The sequence below is a fragment of the Ailuropoda melanoleuca genome, chromosome X, assembly GCF_002007445.2.
Source record: "Ailuropoda melanoleuca isolate Jingjing chromosome X, ASM200744v2, whole genome shotgun sequence".
In the NCBI taxonomy this organism is placed as follows: Eukaryota; Metazoa; Chordata; class Mammalia; order Carnivora; family Ursidae; genus Ailuropoda; species Ailuropoda melanoleuca.
The window spans coordinates 74,090,607-74,103,935 of NC_048238.1; the positions used below are offsets into that span (position 1 = coordinate 74,090,607).

Consider the following 13,329-nt stretch of genomic DNA (forward strand, 5'->3'; position numbering starts at 1 on the left):
ATTTGACCATGGAATCTTTTATTTACGTAATGCCTAATACCATATAACTGTGAAACAATGTACAAAGAAAAAAGTCTGCCTAATATGTTTAAATCACTGGAAACAACATAGGAAAATGATCCTTTATTATAAAAATCACATTACTTGAGATTTTTCCCAGGAGACGGGAGAATCTAAATTACCATTGTGTAAAAAAAACCCTCCTTACATTCTTCTTTTTAATTGAAAGTATTCTGTATAAACCAGCATAGTTTTTATATAGTTTTACCCAGCTAAGAAATGAGGCAAAATACTTTATCTAAGGAGAAAAGGAAGAGTGAATACATCTGATACCCTGTTCTACTAAATATACCAGTATCCCCTCTATTTTACATAAAAGGTCTCTAGATTTTTGTGGACACTGTTAAATGTACTGCACTTGACACGACAAGATTAAACAAATGATGACATATATTAAAGTATTTCTAGATGGTTTTATTAGCTCTAAACGCATGATGTGAAGCCAGCCTTGTTACTGTTCAGATTTATGTGCTTCCAAGATTTTCATACTTCTAATCCAGCTACTCTGAAAGCACAACTAAGAGGTCCTTACATTTAAAGATCATATTGTGCTTTGTTATTCTAATTTGTCTTTCTCATACTTCATTTTCATTGTCAAATATATAAAATAACTATCATTATCCTATCTCAAAACAATGTCCATGAATATAAGATGTTCATAATGGATTCTGAAGATCTTAGAATAATGTTGAACTCTCTTGATTATTTGTGGCAACAGCCTTGGGATACACATGTCTCCACTTTATCAAGCTCCACATTTTACCAGTATGGACCACTTTCTCAAACGGGAGCTGTCATTCCAAGAAAGTTAAGGAAAGCTATGCAATGAGACATAAATATGTATCAAAATTTACCTACTCTGCTTTTCTAAAGAGATTTCTGAAAATGTCCTTCATCATACTAACATTTGCTTACTCGAATCTATCACCCTTGAGATACTATACCTGCGGATGTTCCAAATGAGAACACGAGTGCCTTTTTTGCCTGGGATGGCATCAAACTGAGACAGCAGGTCATTTTCACTGTTGAAAACGGAATAGTTCAAGATGGCTTCTAGGCTGGGCAAGGAATCCTCAGTAATAATCATTTTTTGTAAAACCAAATACAGTCAAAGAAAAATTAATATCTTAAAAGGATGCTATCAATTAGGAAGATCTGCCTTTTGGGTTGCATGTTTAGACAAAATATAGACATACAGTCAGAAGCATGGGCATTATTGCTACAGAAGAAAGGAAAAGGGGATAATGGAGAAAGGTCGCAGAGACAAAACACCAAAATCAGTTACCCCTGCAGACTACAGCTTCAAAGATACAGTGTAAACAAAGGCTATTTAAGAAACAGATCAAAGGCTGAATTTTTAGCCTCTTTAGAAGCAATGCGTTCAAACTTTACTGCGGTGCTGCTTCGGTCAAGACAACCTGTCATCTAACAGAAATAACAACTTGTCTTAGGTACAGGGAAACAGCCATTCTGCTATCAGATAAGCTGCCAAATAGTATGTATCTGAAAACAATGGATATTTCAATACAATAAAAAACATTTCTAAGCTTCTATCAATGGTACATTTATTTTTAAAAGTATTTCATACAGTGAAATTCCAGGTAAACTAAAGACACTTGAATACCTCTTTAAATATGAAAACTTTTGAAAGCTGGATTTGAGCTAACACAAGAGCTTTCTATCATAATTAGATCAGACTCATTTTTAACCAACATTCACCATTTCCAGAAAGGATATTGTTTTGCTGGTTGAATGGAACAATTGGTACAATAACTGCCTGGGCCTGGACACATTCCAGATAGGTCTGTGACAGGAGTCCAACAGTGAGAGTACCCCCATTCTTGGTGAAGACAAGAGCGTCCTTTCCTAGCCGCATGGAACCTGACTTGAAACCGTTACCAAAGACCCCGATGGGACACTGGCTCTTCTTTATTACTTTATCTGTAAAGCCAAAGCTGTAATTACATAAGAAAAAAAGAAATCAGGAAAAAAAAAAGAAACCAGAAAGGTAAAAAGCATCATAAGACAGGCTGACAGGCAGAATGGCTTATGAATAAAACACACTTATAAAAAGTCACTCCTTCTTTCTCCCTTTCGGTACCTCTGGGCAAAACTATTAAGTGAAAACCACAGGAAATTACTATGAGGTAACGGCCCGGATTCTCCTGTGTGGCTGGTGTGTATACACAGACACCTCTGCCACAGGAGAGTCGCACTTGACGAATGTCAAGATGGCCTCTTCTCGCTGACTAACAGGGAGAACTGGAGGCGGCCGTGGGCAGCTGCCTTTCTTGTCTAGACACAACGGTTCGACTGCTAATAGCGAAGTTAGGGTAGGGTGAAAGGGGTGGTTATCTCAGAGTGCCCCTGAGCGCGGGTCACAAAAGGAACCGATAGCAGCACTGGTCAGAAGTATGAGATCTAGGGGCGCCTGGGTGGCACAGCGGTTAGGCGTCTGCCTTCAGCTCAGGGCGTGATCCCGGCGTTACGGGATTAAGCCCCACATCAGGCTCTTCTGCTATGAGCCTGCTTCTTCCTCTCCCACTCCCCCTGCCTGTGTTCCCTCTCTTGCTGGCTGTCTCTCTCTCTGTCAAATAAATAAATAAAATCTTTAAAAAAAAAAAAAGAAGTACGAGATCTAGATCACCCTTCTAGAAATCTGAAAAGCCAGAGGTTATATATCTTAACAATTTCCACCCTCTATCCAAAGGATAATCCTTCCAATTCTCAACCTCTGCTCCATCTGCTGGGACAGTTCATTGGAATGTGGCCAAGGGATAAAAATAGGTAGGTCCTCCGCTGAGTATCAGCAGGCAGCTGCAGTATGAGGTCTCTCTGGTTTCATTAGGGACCTTTCACTGTGTCACCTCGACAATCTCTGGAGCCAGATCTTTTCCTGTGCTTAGATTCCCCTTCAAAACCAAAAAAAAAAAAAAAAGAAAAGAAAAGAAAAGAAAAGAAAAGAAAAGAAAAGAAAAAGAAAAAGAAAAAGAAAAAGAAAAAGAAAAAGAAAAAGAAAAAGAAAGATACGAAATCCAGAAAATGATGATTGGCTTCCTCATATGTCTTTCTCTCACCACAAATAAAACTAATTTTAAGGACTACTTCTCTCCAAAGTGTGCAATGTTGTATGCTATCATTCATTCAATCAATGTTTACTGAGTCCCTACTATGTGCTATGCATTGTACTAAGCACTGGAGACACAACTGTCAATAATGAAAGACATGATTCTTGCCTTCATGGTTTACAGTCTAAGGAAGGATTTCATATATTACAGATTAGATGCTTCTCCAATATCAACAAAAGAGACACTCTATCTGCCATGGCTGAGTGGCTTGGCCTTGGCTCTTACTCTTTCAAGCAGGGCTGAGGTACCTGGTTTCTACTTCCTGAAGGCTGTGGCTTGTGCTTACTCCCTAAGAAAGAGGGACCACCTTTTAATATTCTATTTCAAAGTGTTACACAATAAAACCATTATGTCCTTCTAGACACTTCCTAGGAGCTTTGTATATCCTACAGATAAATCTAACCACAGTAAAAGGTAATTTCTAGGGCAGCAGTTCCCTGGAAAATACCAAACGATCATTGAGTTTCTGCCATCTATGGGCCTCAGTAATCCAGGAAATAAACTTATGGAAGCTGGTGAAATTCAGGCATTCCTAATCCTCCTGTGTAAGAAGTGCTTAGAAAAGATGGGAGTGGTTAGGACGATTAAGTTATATACTGTCTGTACAGTATATTTTAAATTATAAAGTAATATTTAAACCTCAATTTTAAACTAACTCTAGAAGTCATTCTGAGAACTGTCCTGGGCTCTCCTCTACCTCTACTTCAGATCGAATGTCATACCTAAAACTCAGGGCTCTTCATAGTCAGTAATCTTACCTAGCACACGAAATGAATCTATATGGTTATTTGGACTTAAACCATCTCTAGTGCCTCACAAGCTTCAGTTCAGTGGTTAAGGGAAAGTGGTGAAAATAGGGAGAATCTATACAATTCCCTTAATTTCCCAACCACTCCTGACTCTTCTGCCATCTAACACCCATTTTTCCCTTTGTAAGTATAAATCCTCACTGTGTTACTTAGTTTGGAGAGACCCGATGACTATATTAGGTTGAAAAGATAAGTAATAGCTCAGGGCCAGAGAAATGGAAATTTCTTGGTTATGGTAAGCGTATACTCTATGGTAAGCGTACACCATATACTCTCATAGAAATGGAAAAGGATAAGAAAAACGAGAGGAGAGGAGCCGGAAGCTCTGAATTTTGTTGTTATTATGTTCCACTTAACCCATCCCATGTGTTCTTTTATTCCATCTACATTCCCATGTTAGGTGTTCTATTTAACTGAAAATTATAGAACGGATGTCAGATCCCGATCAAATAACTACCAAGTATAAAAGCCCTCACAACGAAGAACAGAATTGTAGGGATGTATTTTATATAGTTCGGTATAGTTCACTAATTTTCCAGAGATCTCTTGGCTTAGACAGGTGGCTTCCCTACGTTAAGTCCTGTTCTAGCCTTTTGTGTAAGAGACAGCAGTGTTTACACACTGGGGGAAAGGGGGCCGAATACCAGCTTTTTGAGTAGAATCCAGGGAGATAGCAGCTTGCTCCCAAGTTCCTTAAAATGTCAAGATTCTAGAATCTAAGGAGATCAATTTAAACTGGGACTCTGACCAATGAAACAAACCTCAGCAAATCCGTGGACACATGAGGGCGGGCAGTGCTGTTTCCTAGATATACTGGTGATGTAATATGGAATATGAAACAATGGAACACTGCTAAGCACAGTTATTCTCTGGCTGTTGTATTAGAAGAACAGACCTACTAGGAAATGCACTTCTGAGCAGAGGTGGCAAATACCTTTAATCCACGGATCTGTGGCTCTTTTTAATCCTTGACCTTTGAAAGAGGTTTTCTACCTTGTGGAGAAAGGCAGCTTGGCAGCTAGACTAGATGCCTCACCCTATCGCCAGAAGCTAAAGAGAATTCACTGTGGACTTTAAAGGAATTTAATGATAGGCTTTTCCTTCTTAATTTGATTTTCATTGGGATTCTGTGTTTATGGGAGAAACTTGCTACAGTTAGAGAACTATTAGCCTGGAAATAGGAAGAGTAGCACGAAGAGCTGGAAAATGTGGATAGGATTATTACAAATGTTATTGTGAAATAGAATTTCAGTGGGCTTAATCATTTTGCATAATTACCTCTATTACTATATAAAAGTAGTATGTCCCTAACCAAATCCAGAAAAATGAACATACTTAATAGTTTTCAAAGCTACCTCTAAAGTTCAATTATTTATAACGAAATTGTGGTAAGTGGGATCCATGGCCAGGATTTAGGATTGGACTAAATGAACTTTTAAATGAATGGGAACTTCTAGCTCATTCAAGTCTGTTTTAAGATATGACCACAAATAAAATCTGGTACATATACTATACATTAATCCAGGACTCATTAAAAATTCTCTAAAATTAATTTTTCAGTATGAAGAACTGCCCAGCTCAAATTAGTGGGAAAGATATTTGGTATCATAATGCCAGAAGATGCTATGGCTAAATAAATTTCTGCCTGTTTTGCCTGTTTTGTTCCTTGGGGAGGGAACAAACTAGGAACAGATAATACTCATCCTTCATCTTTCAATTAAAATCCCACGTCTTCAGGGGATCTTTTTTTTGACTCCCTAAACTAGGTTAGATCCCTCCACCGTATACTCTCATAGAAACTGTGGTCTTTCTTTATAGCACTTACCACGAGATGAGATAACCTATTTAGTTGTATTACTAGTCAATTCTTTTCTATCCTTCCCACTAAACTGGCAGCCCCTAGAGAGCAAGGATGTCTATCTGGTTTACCACTTTATCTTCAGTGACTTTCACATAGGTGCTCATTAAAAACTGGTTGAATGAATCTGGAACAAAACTTGCTGTGATTATTTTGAAACCCTCCTCCTCCTCCTTTCTCTTGCATTTTAGCTATAAGCACCAACTTTCATGGATGTAGTTCCACAGACAAAATGGAAGGCACTAAGATTTGCTGGGCCCACTACCCGACACCCATGAATTAGTAAAGAAATAAGTGATTTTAGGGTAAAAATGAATACATACATAATTAGACATACCAATGTTTTGGTTCCATCCCATCTAAAATTGTATTTTTAATATAAAATACTAACTTGAGGAGCTAAAAGTAATGCTATAAATTAAAAGATAGGGCCAACTCCATACCTTCACCAACATACTGGCCACGTCTTTATCTCACTTTCTAGAAGCTTTCCTCAAATATTCTTCTAATTATGATGGTCTGAGACACAAGGTACACAGACTGCTGAGTGGCAAAACATAACATTTTAATAGGTTAATGCCCAAATGTCATTTCTTTTCTTTGATGGATCAAAGGGATTTCCCTCTAAACAGGGTTATAGAATTAGAATACCTTTAAAGAGAACTACAACCAAATGAACGTTTTCCACTTTTTATAGTTCGGAGCCCTTTCCCTCCTCCACAGAACCCCTCTTACATTGTTACTCAGGCTTCACACACTAGTTCAGGAAGCCACGTGGAGAGTAATTAAGCTCATCTCTAAAAAAAGGAGAGAGAAGGAGTTGAGGAAACACTCATCTTTTCCTGAGCGATACGTGAAGATAACCAAATACAAACTTACATTCTCAACTACAAACCTTTGAAAGTAATGAAATGAACCAAGAGTGGCAACAGAAATCTCTAATCACCGGCTCCAAGAGCTAAAAGAGAAAATTCCCTAATTTTGCCATTCTACTGCAAAACCTTTCAAAGATTATGTGTATGAATATCTTCTATTTATTTTCGTGGGGCTTGATTATACCCAGGCATATTCACGGTTCTAACCCACAAACCATCCCAACTGCAATACTTCTGATCTAGGAGTGAGTTCAGCCTAATATAATTTGGAGGAGGTCTCAGGCCAGTGAAGGCCTCCAGGTCTTTACGCTTGCTATTCTCTGCTTGAATGCTCAACCCTTACCCCTTGCTCCTTTACCTCATCCAATTCTACTACTCACCCTCAGAGCTCGGTTTAAACTTCACTTCCGATAAGACACTTGGTCTGACTTCCTGGATCAGATTTGGCGCCCCTGCTGGCCTATCCCACCGCATCCTATGCTTTTCTAGCACGCTTACCATTTCGTATCATGATTACTGCTGCATTGTCTGAATTGCCAGCTAAACTGTAAGTTCTATGAAGGCAAGAATAGTGTCTATTGCATCACCAGTGCCCTGGCACATAGTGTATGCTCAGTAAATATTTGCTGAATGAGTAAAGGGAAAGGGAAATATTAAAGAAAATTAGGAAGCCCTAAGTAGAGTTCAGGAGCTCAAGACAAGAGAAAAAGAATGAAGACATTTTTACCTGAGCATTCGGTGTAGTTTATGAGGTGTCATCCCACATCCATCATCAGTAAAGGTCAAACAAGATTTATTCTTGACCTCCTCAACATCTATAAAGACCGTCCTGGCGGATACATCTGGATCTACAGCATTATCTGCAAAAGGTAGAGATCTGGGATATTAGACCCCTTTTTCTCGTATTTCAGTAAAATCTCTAGTTTAGTGCCCCGAGACAACGGAACTCGCCTTTACTCCCTTCAGGTGGATGTCCCCAAAGGTGGGCAGGGAGCTCTGATGGTAGTGAGCTTACTGGGATATCGGGAACAATAGGTAATGATGGCTGGTGGGGTTATGAAGCTGATTTCTAGATTTCATGTAATGACTGAACTGCAATCTGACTGTCTGCCTTCACATTTCAGGGTCTGTGGGAAAAATAACTCCTCTACACAAAGCACGTTGCTCCATTTTCATCTTCTTCTTTCTTGTCTTTCAGCCACTTCACTGCTCATGAACACATACAGTAGAGGGTGGCTATGGAGACCAGTTGAATCTGCAGTTGGGGTGGATACTGCACACATTACACTGCATCCGTGAACATTTTATTTTCTACTTTTTTTTTTTAACATCACCTCCTCTGTTAAAGACCACAGACATTATCACCATCTCTGTTTGCGGCCTAAGAGGCACTGAAAGAGTTAGCAGTTCAAACTGAAGCGTTTAATTGCCCGCCAGCCCGGATCCCCATGAATGCTAACAAGCGTGCTTAGAGAGAGGGAGGGATTCTGCTTAAGTACTCTGGCATAGTCTTAAACGTGAAGCTGTCCCAACCTCATTAAATAGAGAGGGCAGAATTAAAGCAGAAAAAAAATGCACGATTCCTGAGTCCCGTCTTCATAATGGGCTCATCATTTAAGACTCCAAAGGCACCAGACAGAACCACATTCTAACATCTGGGCAAAGTCCACAGATGGCACCCTGAGGGTGCCAGTGTCTAGTAGCCACATCTTTGTGCCCCAGACTCCAGGTCACACAACTGTCAGTCACACACACACGTACTGCAACAGCTGTCACCAGGACTCGATGGCCCAAGTGGGATGGCAGTTTGAACCATGTGTCCGATGGTTCCCCTAGGCACTCTTGTCCCTACTAGCTCTTTCATCAAGACAGAGACCTTCCCGTCCACCCCCTTTTCCTCTCGCTGGCATCCTAGACTACCTTACTGATACCACATGGCTGGGCTGAGAGAGCACCGGCGGGGGGGGGGCGGTCCTGGCCGTGTACTTGTCCTGTGGCCACTGTTCAAATCATGGCATTTCTCCGCTGGGAACACCCCTTACAAGCAAGAGAAATATTACTCATATTCAAAATATAATCAGCAGTTTCAGTTACAACCACTTAGAAGTGTGGAATGTCCAGCAACGAAAACAAGACACGGACTGATTTCAAGGGCCAGAGTGGTGTTGCCATGTCCATTGATAAAATCATCACCACTGACTGTAAGCCGAACAAGTCTTAACAGCAGTAGGCCATCTCCAAGAGCCCCAGAAGGAAGTTAAGAGGTCCCAGAGGGTTGATCTTTAAGGACTAGGTGGGGCCAAAGCCTTGTGTCATGTGGGAAATCAAGTGGGCCAACTTTTGGCAGGAATTATAAGCTTGACATGCAATAGAGGCTTTATCAGAAATACAGTGTTTTACTTTGTGTGAGAGGCAGTTTTTTTCCTCAAACTGACAGAAGGACTCAGCACTGTGAAGCTGCCTACATTGTTTCAAGAAACCACTTGGCAAGCAGGCCCTGAATCGTTTTAGGACTTATCAGTCACTCTTGCTCGCAGAAAGCCAGGGCCATCGAGACTGATACCTTTACCTTGTCAACGGCCAAGGCATCATTTCCGTTTTGAAAGCTTTGAACATGGGAGGAAGTCTTTCTAATACCTTACGAACATTCACAACTCAAGCACGTAACACATATCCATCCCAATTCTAAGTGTACGTAACAGCACAGTCAATGAATCAGCGTCTGCTTCTCACAAAATCACTTTTCTTTCTTTCTTGTTTACTGCAAACTTTGTCCAAACGTTATTAGATGCTTTTCTTTCTTTTCTTTTTTTTTTTTTTTACGGAAACATACCAGAGAGTTTTAACACAGGCACTTCAGGAGTTACAAGGTAGCTGCCAGGAGCAGCTAGCATCTTATCTCCTTGGCTAGAGGCTGCTGAAGTCCAGCAGGGAGGGGGCGCCCTAGCGGCCAGGGTCAGCTCGAGCAGCATGGAACAAGACAGCAGTGGGCAGCAGCATGCCCAGATTCACACGTCTTTTTGGTTTGAAGTAGCCTTTCCCTTGGCCTCAACAAATGAAATTATAATAATAACAAAGTCAGCCTCAACAAATGAACATACAATAATAAGGCCCCAATCTGGTGGCTGGTTTCGATCCTCTCTCTTGCTGCTTAACTTTCTGAAAACATAATCAACGTGTGACACATGCTATCCCAGCCCTCCCAGCCTACAAAGAGGTAAGACAGCGAGAGAACCCTTGAGAACCCCTGCTCCTCTACCCCTGCCCACCACTTAGGCCCGAGTTGTACTACCAGATCCTGGGATGTCTTTATCCCCCTAACCTGGCCCATACAATCTCACATGCTACCAGATCCCAAGGAGTCTTCTCTCTCCTAACTTGGCCCATGCTACCTGGAGCGGGAGGACCCTATCTCTGCCTCCCCTTACTCCCCACTTAGGCAAGAACATGAGAAACCAGATTCCAGGGAACTATCTTATCCCTTGACCTGGTCTTCTAAAAAAGCATTCTAACTGAATGAAGCCTCAGAGCTCATCAGAACCTGGGCCACAATGAGGAACTGTCCCGTGACAGCCTCCCCGGACAGACAGGATGGCAAGTGGGAGGTAGCTTTGAGGTAGCACCTTACAAGCCTCCCATCTTCTCCTGTTCCAGGAGGACAGCCTGTGTGGATTTTTGCAAGGCCGCCAGGGCCAAGCTGCTGCCCTACAGACAGCCTGCATGTACCTAAAAGCATTCTTGTCTAAAATTAAGGTCATCACCTTCCCACACAAGCCTATTCTTCCCCTGTTCCACACACACACACACACACACACACACACACACACACACACACAAACGGCCAGCATTCAAATGACCACAAGTTTGAAATTTGAAAATCATTTTTTATCCCTCACTCTCTTACCCTATGCATCCCTAAGCTCTCTCACATCTAGCTTTTTATATTCCCACCACTTTCTTAGTTTACAGAGTTTATTCCCGCTCATCTGGATTATGTTAATACATGTTACAAGTTAACCTCCTAACTTGCCTTCTGAAGTCATGGCTCTCTCTCTTTTCCAATCCACCTTTTACGCAGCTGCAAGATTACCTCTCCTGAAGCCCAGTTCTGATCAGTACTTTTCCCCGCTCAGAAAACTTCAGACTAAAAGGCCAAATACCTGGGCATCCCAGTCACATCCTGGTCCCAGGTCACCTTTCCAACCTCATGACCTACTTGGTACTTGGGAGTAAAAAGCCCCGCGCTTGAGTTCTGGACCTGCCACTTACTAGACATGTAACCTTGGAAAAGTCAGTTAAATTCTTTGAGCCTCCATATCTTGATCTGCAGGATCAAAATGATAATAATGACAATAATAATATTAATTATAATAATGCCATATAATAATACCTCAAAGGGTAAAGTTAAAAATGTCCTTGTGAGGATGCTTTATACACTCTCCAAGGACCTACAGTTGTAACTATTTGTAAACTCCATGCTCTAACGAAACTCAGCAACTCAGTACTCTTCATGCCTTTGTTCATGCAGTTGTTTCTTTTGCCTGGAATGCCCTCCCCTCCCCACACGCGTATCCACATGTCCCGATCCTTCAAATCTCAGCTCAAATGTCACCTCCTCTACAAAGCCTTTCCTAACCCTCCTCTTCCTGGTAAGCTGGAAGTCATCCCTCTTTCCTCTGAACTCCCATAGCACTCGATATGGAGATCTTTGCTGATATATCACTTTCCATTTTGCTGTTATACAAAGCACAAACCTTCTGTACAAGTTTAATCTCCCCCCTACTAGAAAAGGGAGTCTATGTTGTATTCATTTATGTTCCTACCATGGTGGCCTCGCCCGCAGTGAATGCTCCATAAATATTCACTGAATGAATGATTCACTAGAAAATTAATGCTTAAGTGGAGGAGAAAAAAAATCAAGGGAAAACCTAAAGCTTTGGGTTACCGGTTAACCCTTTGCTCTCCTTTTCTTCCTACTGTTAATATTACCACAAATAGCTGTGATTTGGTTTTAAAATCTGTGTTTCCCTATGCATGTGTGCAGGCATGTGTGTCTATGTAAATAATACACATACACACTTGCACTCATAGAAGACATCTTGGGCCAGGCTTAGGTCCTTAATTTAATGCTCGGCACAAAAATAATATAGTATATTGAAAACTGCAAACAGAACACATTCTTCAAGTCACCTCTAAAGTTCAGTACACAGCACAGCATCGCTATACAGCGCAGCTGTGAGGGAGTAACACACCTTGGTCTCTCATTTCCCCCTAAATAAATTGTTACTTTTCTCTCTTTTGTCTTTTTTGTGAGTTACACGCACAGAGATCACAGAGATCTGGTTCCACTGGGCAGAGTTTTGCTCAAAGCATGGTGCAAACCCTTAAAGATACAGTCCTTGTTCTCTAGGATTCAAAGTGTGTCGAAGTCCCTTTTTTTTCTTGCACCTTCAGAACAGTCATACACAATGTAAGCATTCTTGTGATGGTTGAACTAATCATCAAAGTTCTCTGGCACCCTTCCCAATAACTCTGCTGCTGCCCGCTGACTTCTTGCTCAAGACAGCTCACACCGCATGGTCCCAACAATTGCTTGGGGCTCATCTGGTGAGCTTGGAAACCAGTTTTCAAAATTTTGTTGGGTGCTACCCCGTCCCATAACCATCTCTCCCTTCTCTCCATGCCCGAAACATTTACAATGTGCTCTGTGTGCTGCATTTTGTTCGGGAATGCCTTTCTTCTTTGCTTTCCACACAGTATTTAGCACACTACTGCAAAAGCTGGTGTACTTGGCTTCAAGGGATCAACTGAAAACGCTTTAAAAGCAAACATCGGTGGAGCGAGAGGTTAAGTGCTCAGTATTCATTCCAGCGGTGTGAGGGCGCTCGTGGACCACGGACCCAGCCCTCCGCAGTCGCAGGGAGCCAAATGCACTCGTGTCATCTCTTAAAAGATGTCCCATCATTCCCAGACTCTCTGGTCCCAAAAGTTAAAGAAGTCCGTTTTCCAGACCTTTCCTCAGGACCCTGCCGGGTCCTCCACAATGCCCCTCTGCTAGCTTGGCACCCTCCGTCGGTCGCCGGTGCCTGCGGAGCCCAGCTGCCTCGGGGCCCGATATGTTTATGCATCTCCTTTTGATTATTAACTAAGCTATCCTAAAGTGGCCAGAACATCACGATCCTGAGAGAAAAGCCGTACGGGCGTCCTAACTTCGGACACACCTTGTTTCCTCAGCTTTATCCGCGGGACCTCGTCCCCCTGGCCAAAGAGACGTCCCCCTCCTCCGCCTGTGGAGCCGGGGCGGTCCCGACGCCCCCACCCCAGCCCCGGCCCGCCTGGCGCGGCTCCGCGCATTCCTCTCGCGTCCGCGGCACCACGTTGGCACCACTGCCTCGGGCGATCGCGGCCAAGCCCGCCCTCGCCACTCACCTAGCAGCTCCGCGATGGCACTGAAGGGTCGCGTGTGGCTGCTGGAGTTGCTCTGTAGGTAGCGGGGGCTCATCTGGGGGCGAGAGAAGGTCCCGTCCCGCGTGAGGCCTCGGCCCGCCGGGCCCTCCCCGCGCGCCCCCCGCAGCCCCGGGGCCCGCGCGCGCGCGTCC

The 13,329-nt window shown here is 42.5% G+C and overlaps 1 protein-coding gene across 3 annotated transcripts in view; it reads right to left on the reverse strand.

The window, feature by feature from the left end:
- Nucleotides 1–13,276, reverse strand: part of MORC4 (MORC family CW-type zinc finger 4) — a 49,369-nt gene extending 36,093 nt beyond the window's left edge. For 2 of the 3 annotated variants that reach the window (XM_034649467.1, XM_034649466.1), the window contains exons 1-4: nucleotides 13,160–13,276; nucleotides 7,458–7,590; nucleotides 1,798–2,015; nucleotides 1,005–1,152 (exon numbers count right to left, since the gene is read on the reverse strand). In XM_034649467.1, coding sequence (XP_034505358.1) covers nucleotides 1,005–1,152; nucleotides 1,798–2,015; nucleotides 7,458–7,590; nucleotides 13,160–13,232 — 572 coding nt within the window. In that variant the 5' untranslated portion in view covers nucleotides 13,233–13,276. Of the gene's footprint in view, nucleotides 1–1,004; nucleotides 1,153–1,796; nucleotides 2,016–7,457; nucleotides 7,591–13,159 lie in introns of those variants that run through there. The other variant, XM_034649468.1, reaches the window with a different exon arrangement.
- Between the last annotated feature and the right edge of the window lie 53 nt (nucleotides 13,277–13,329).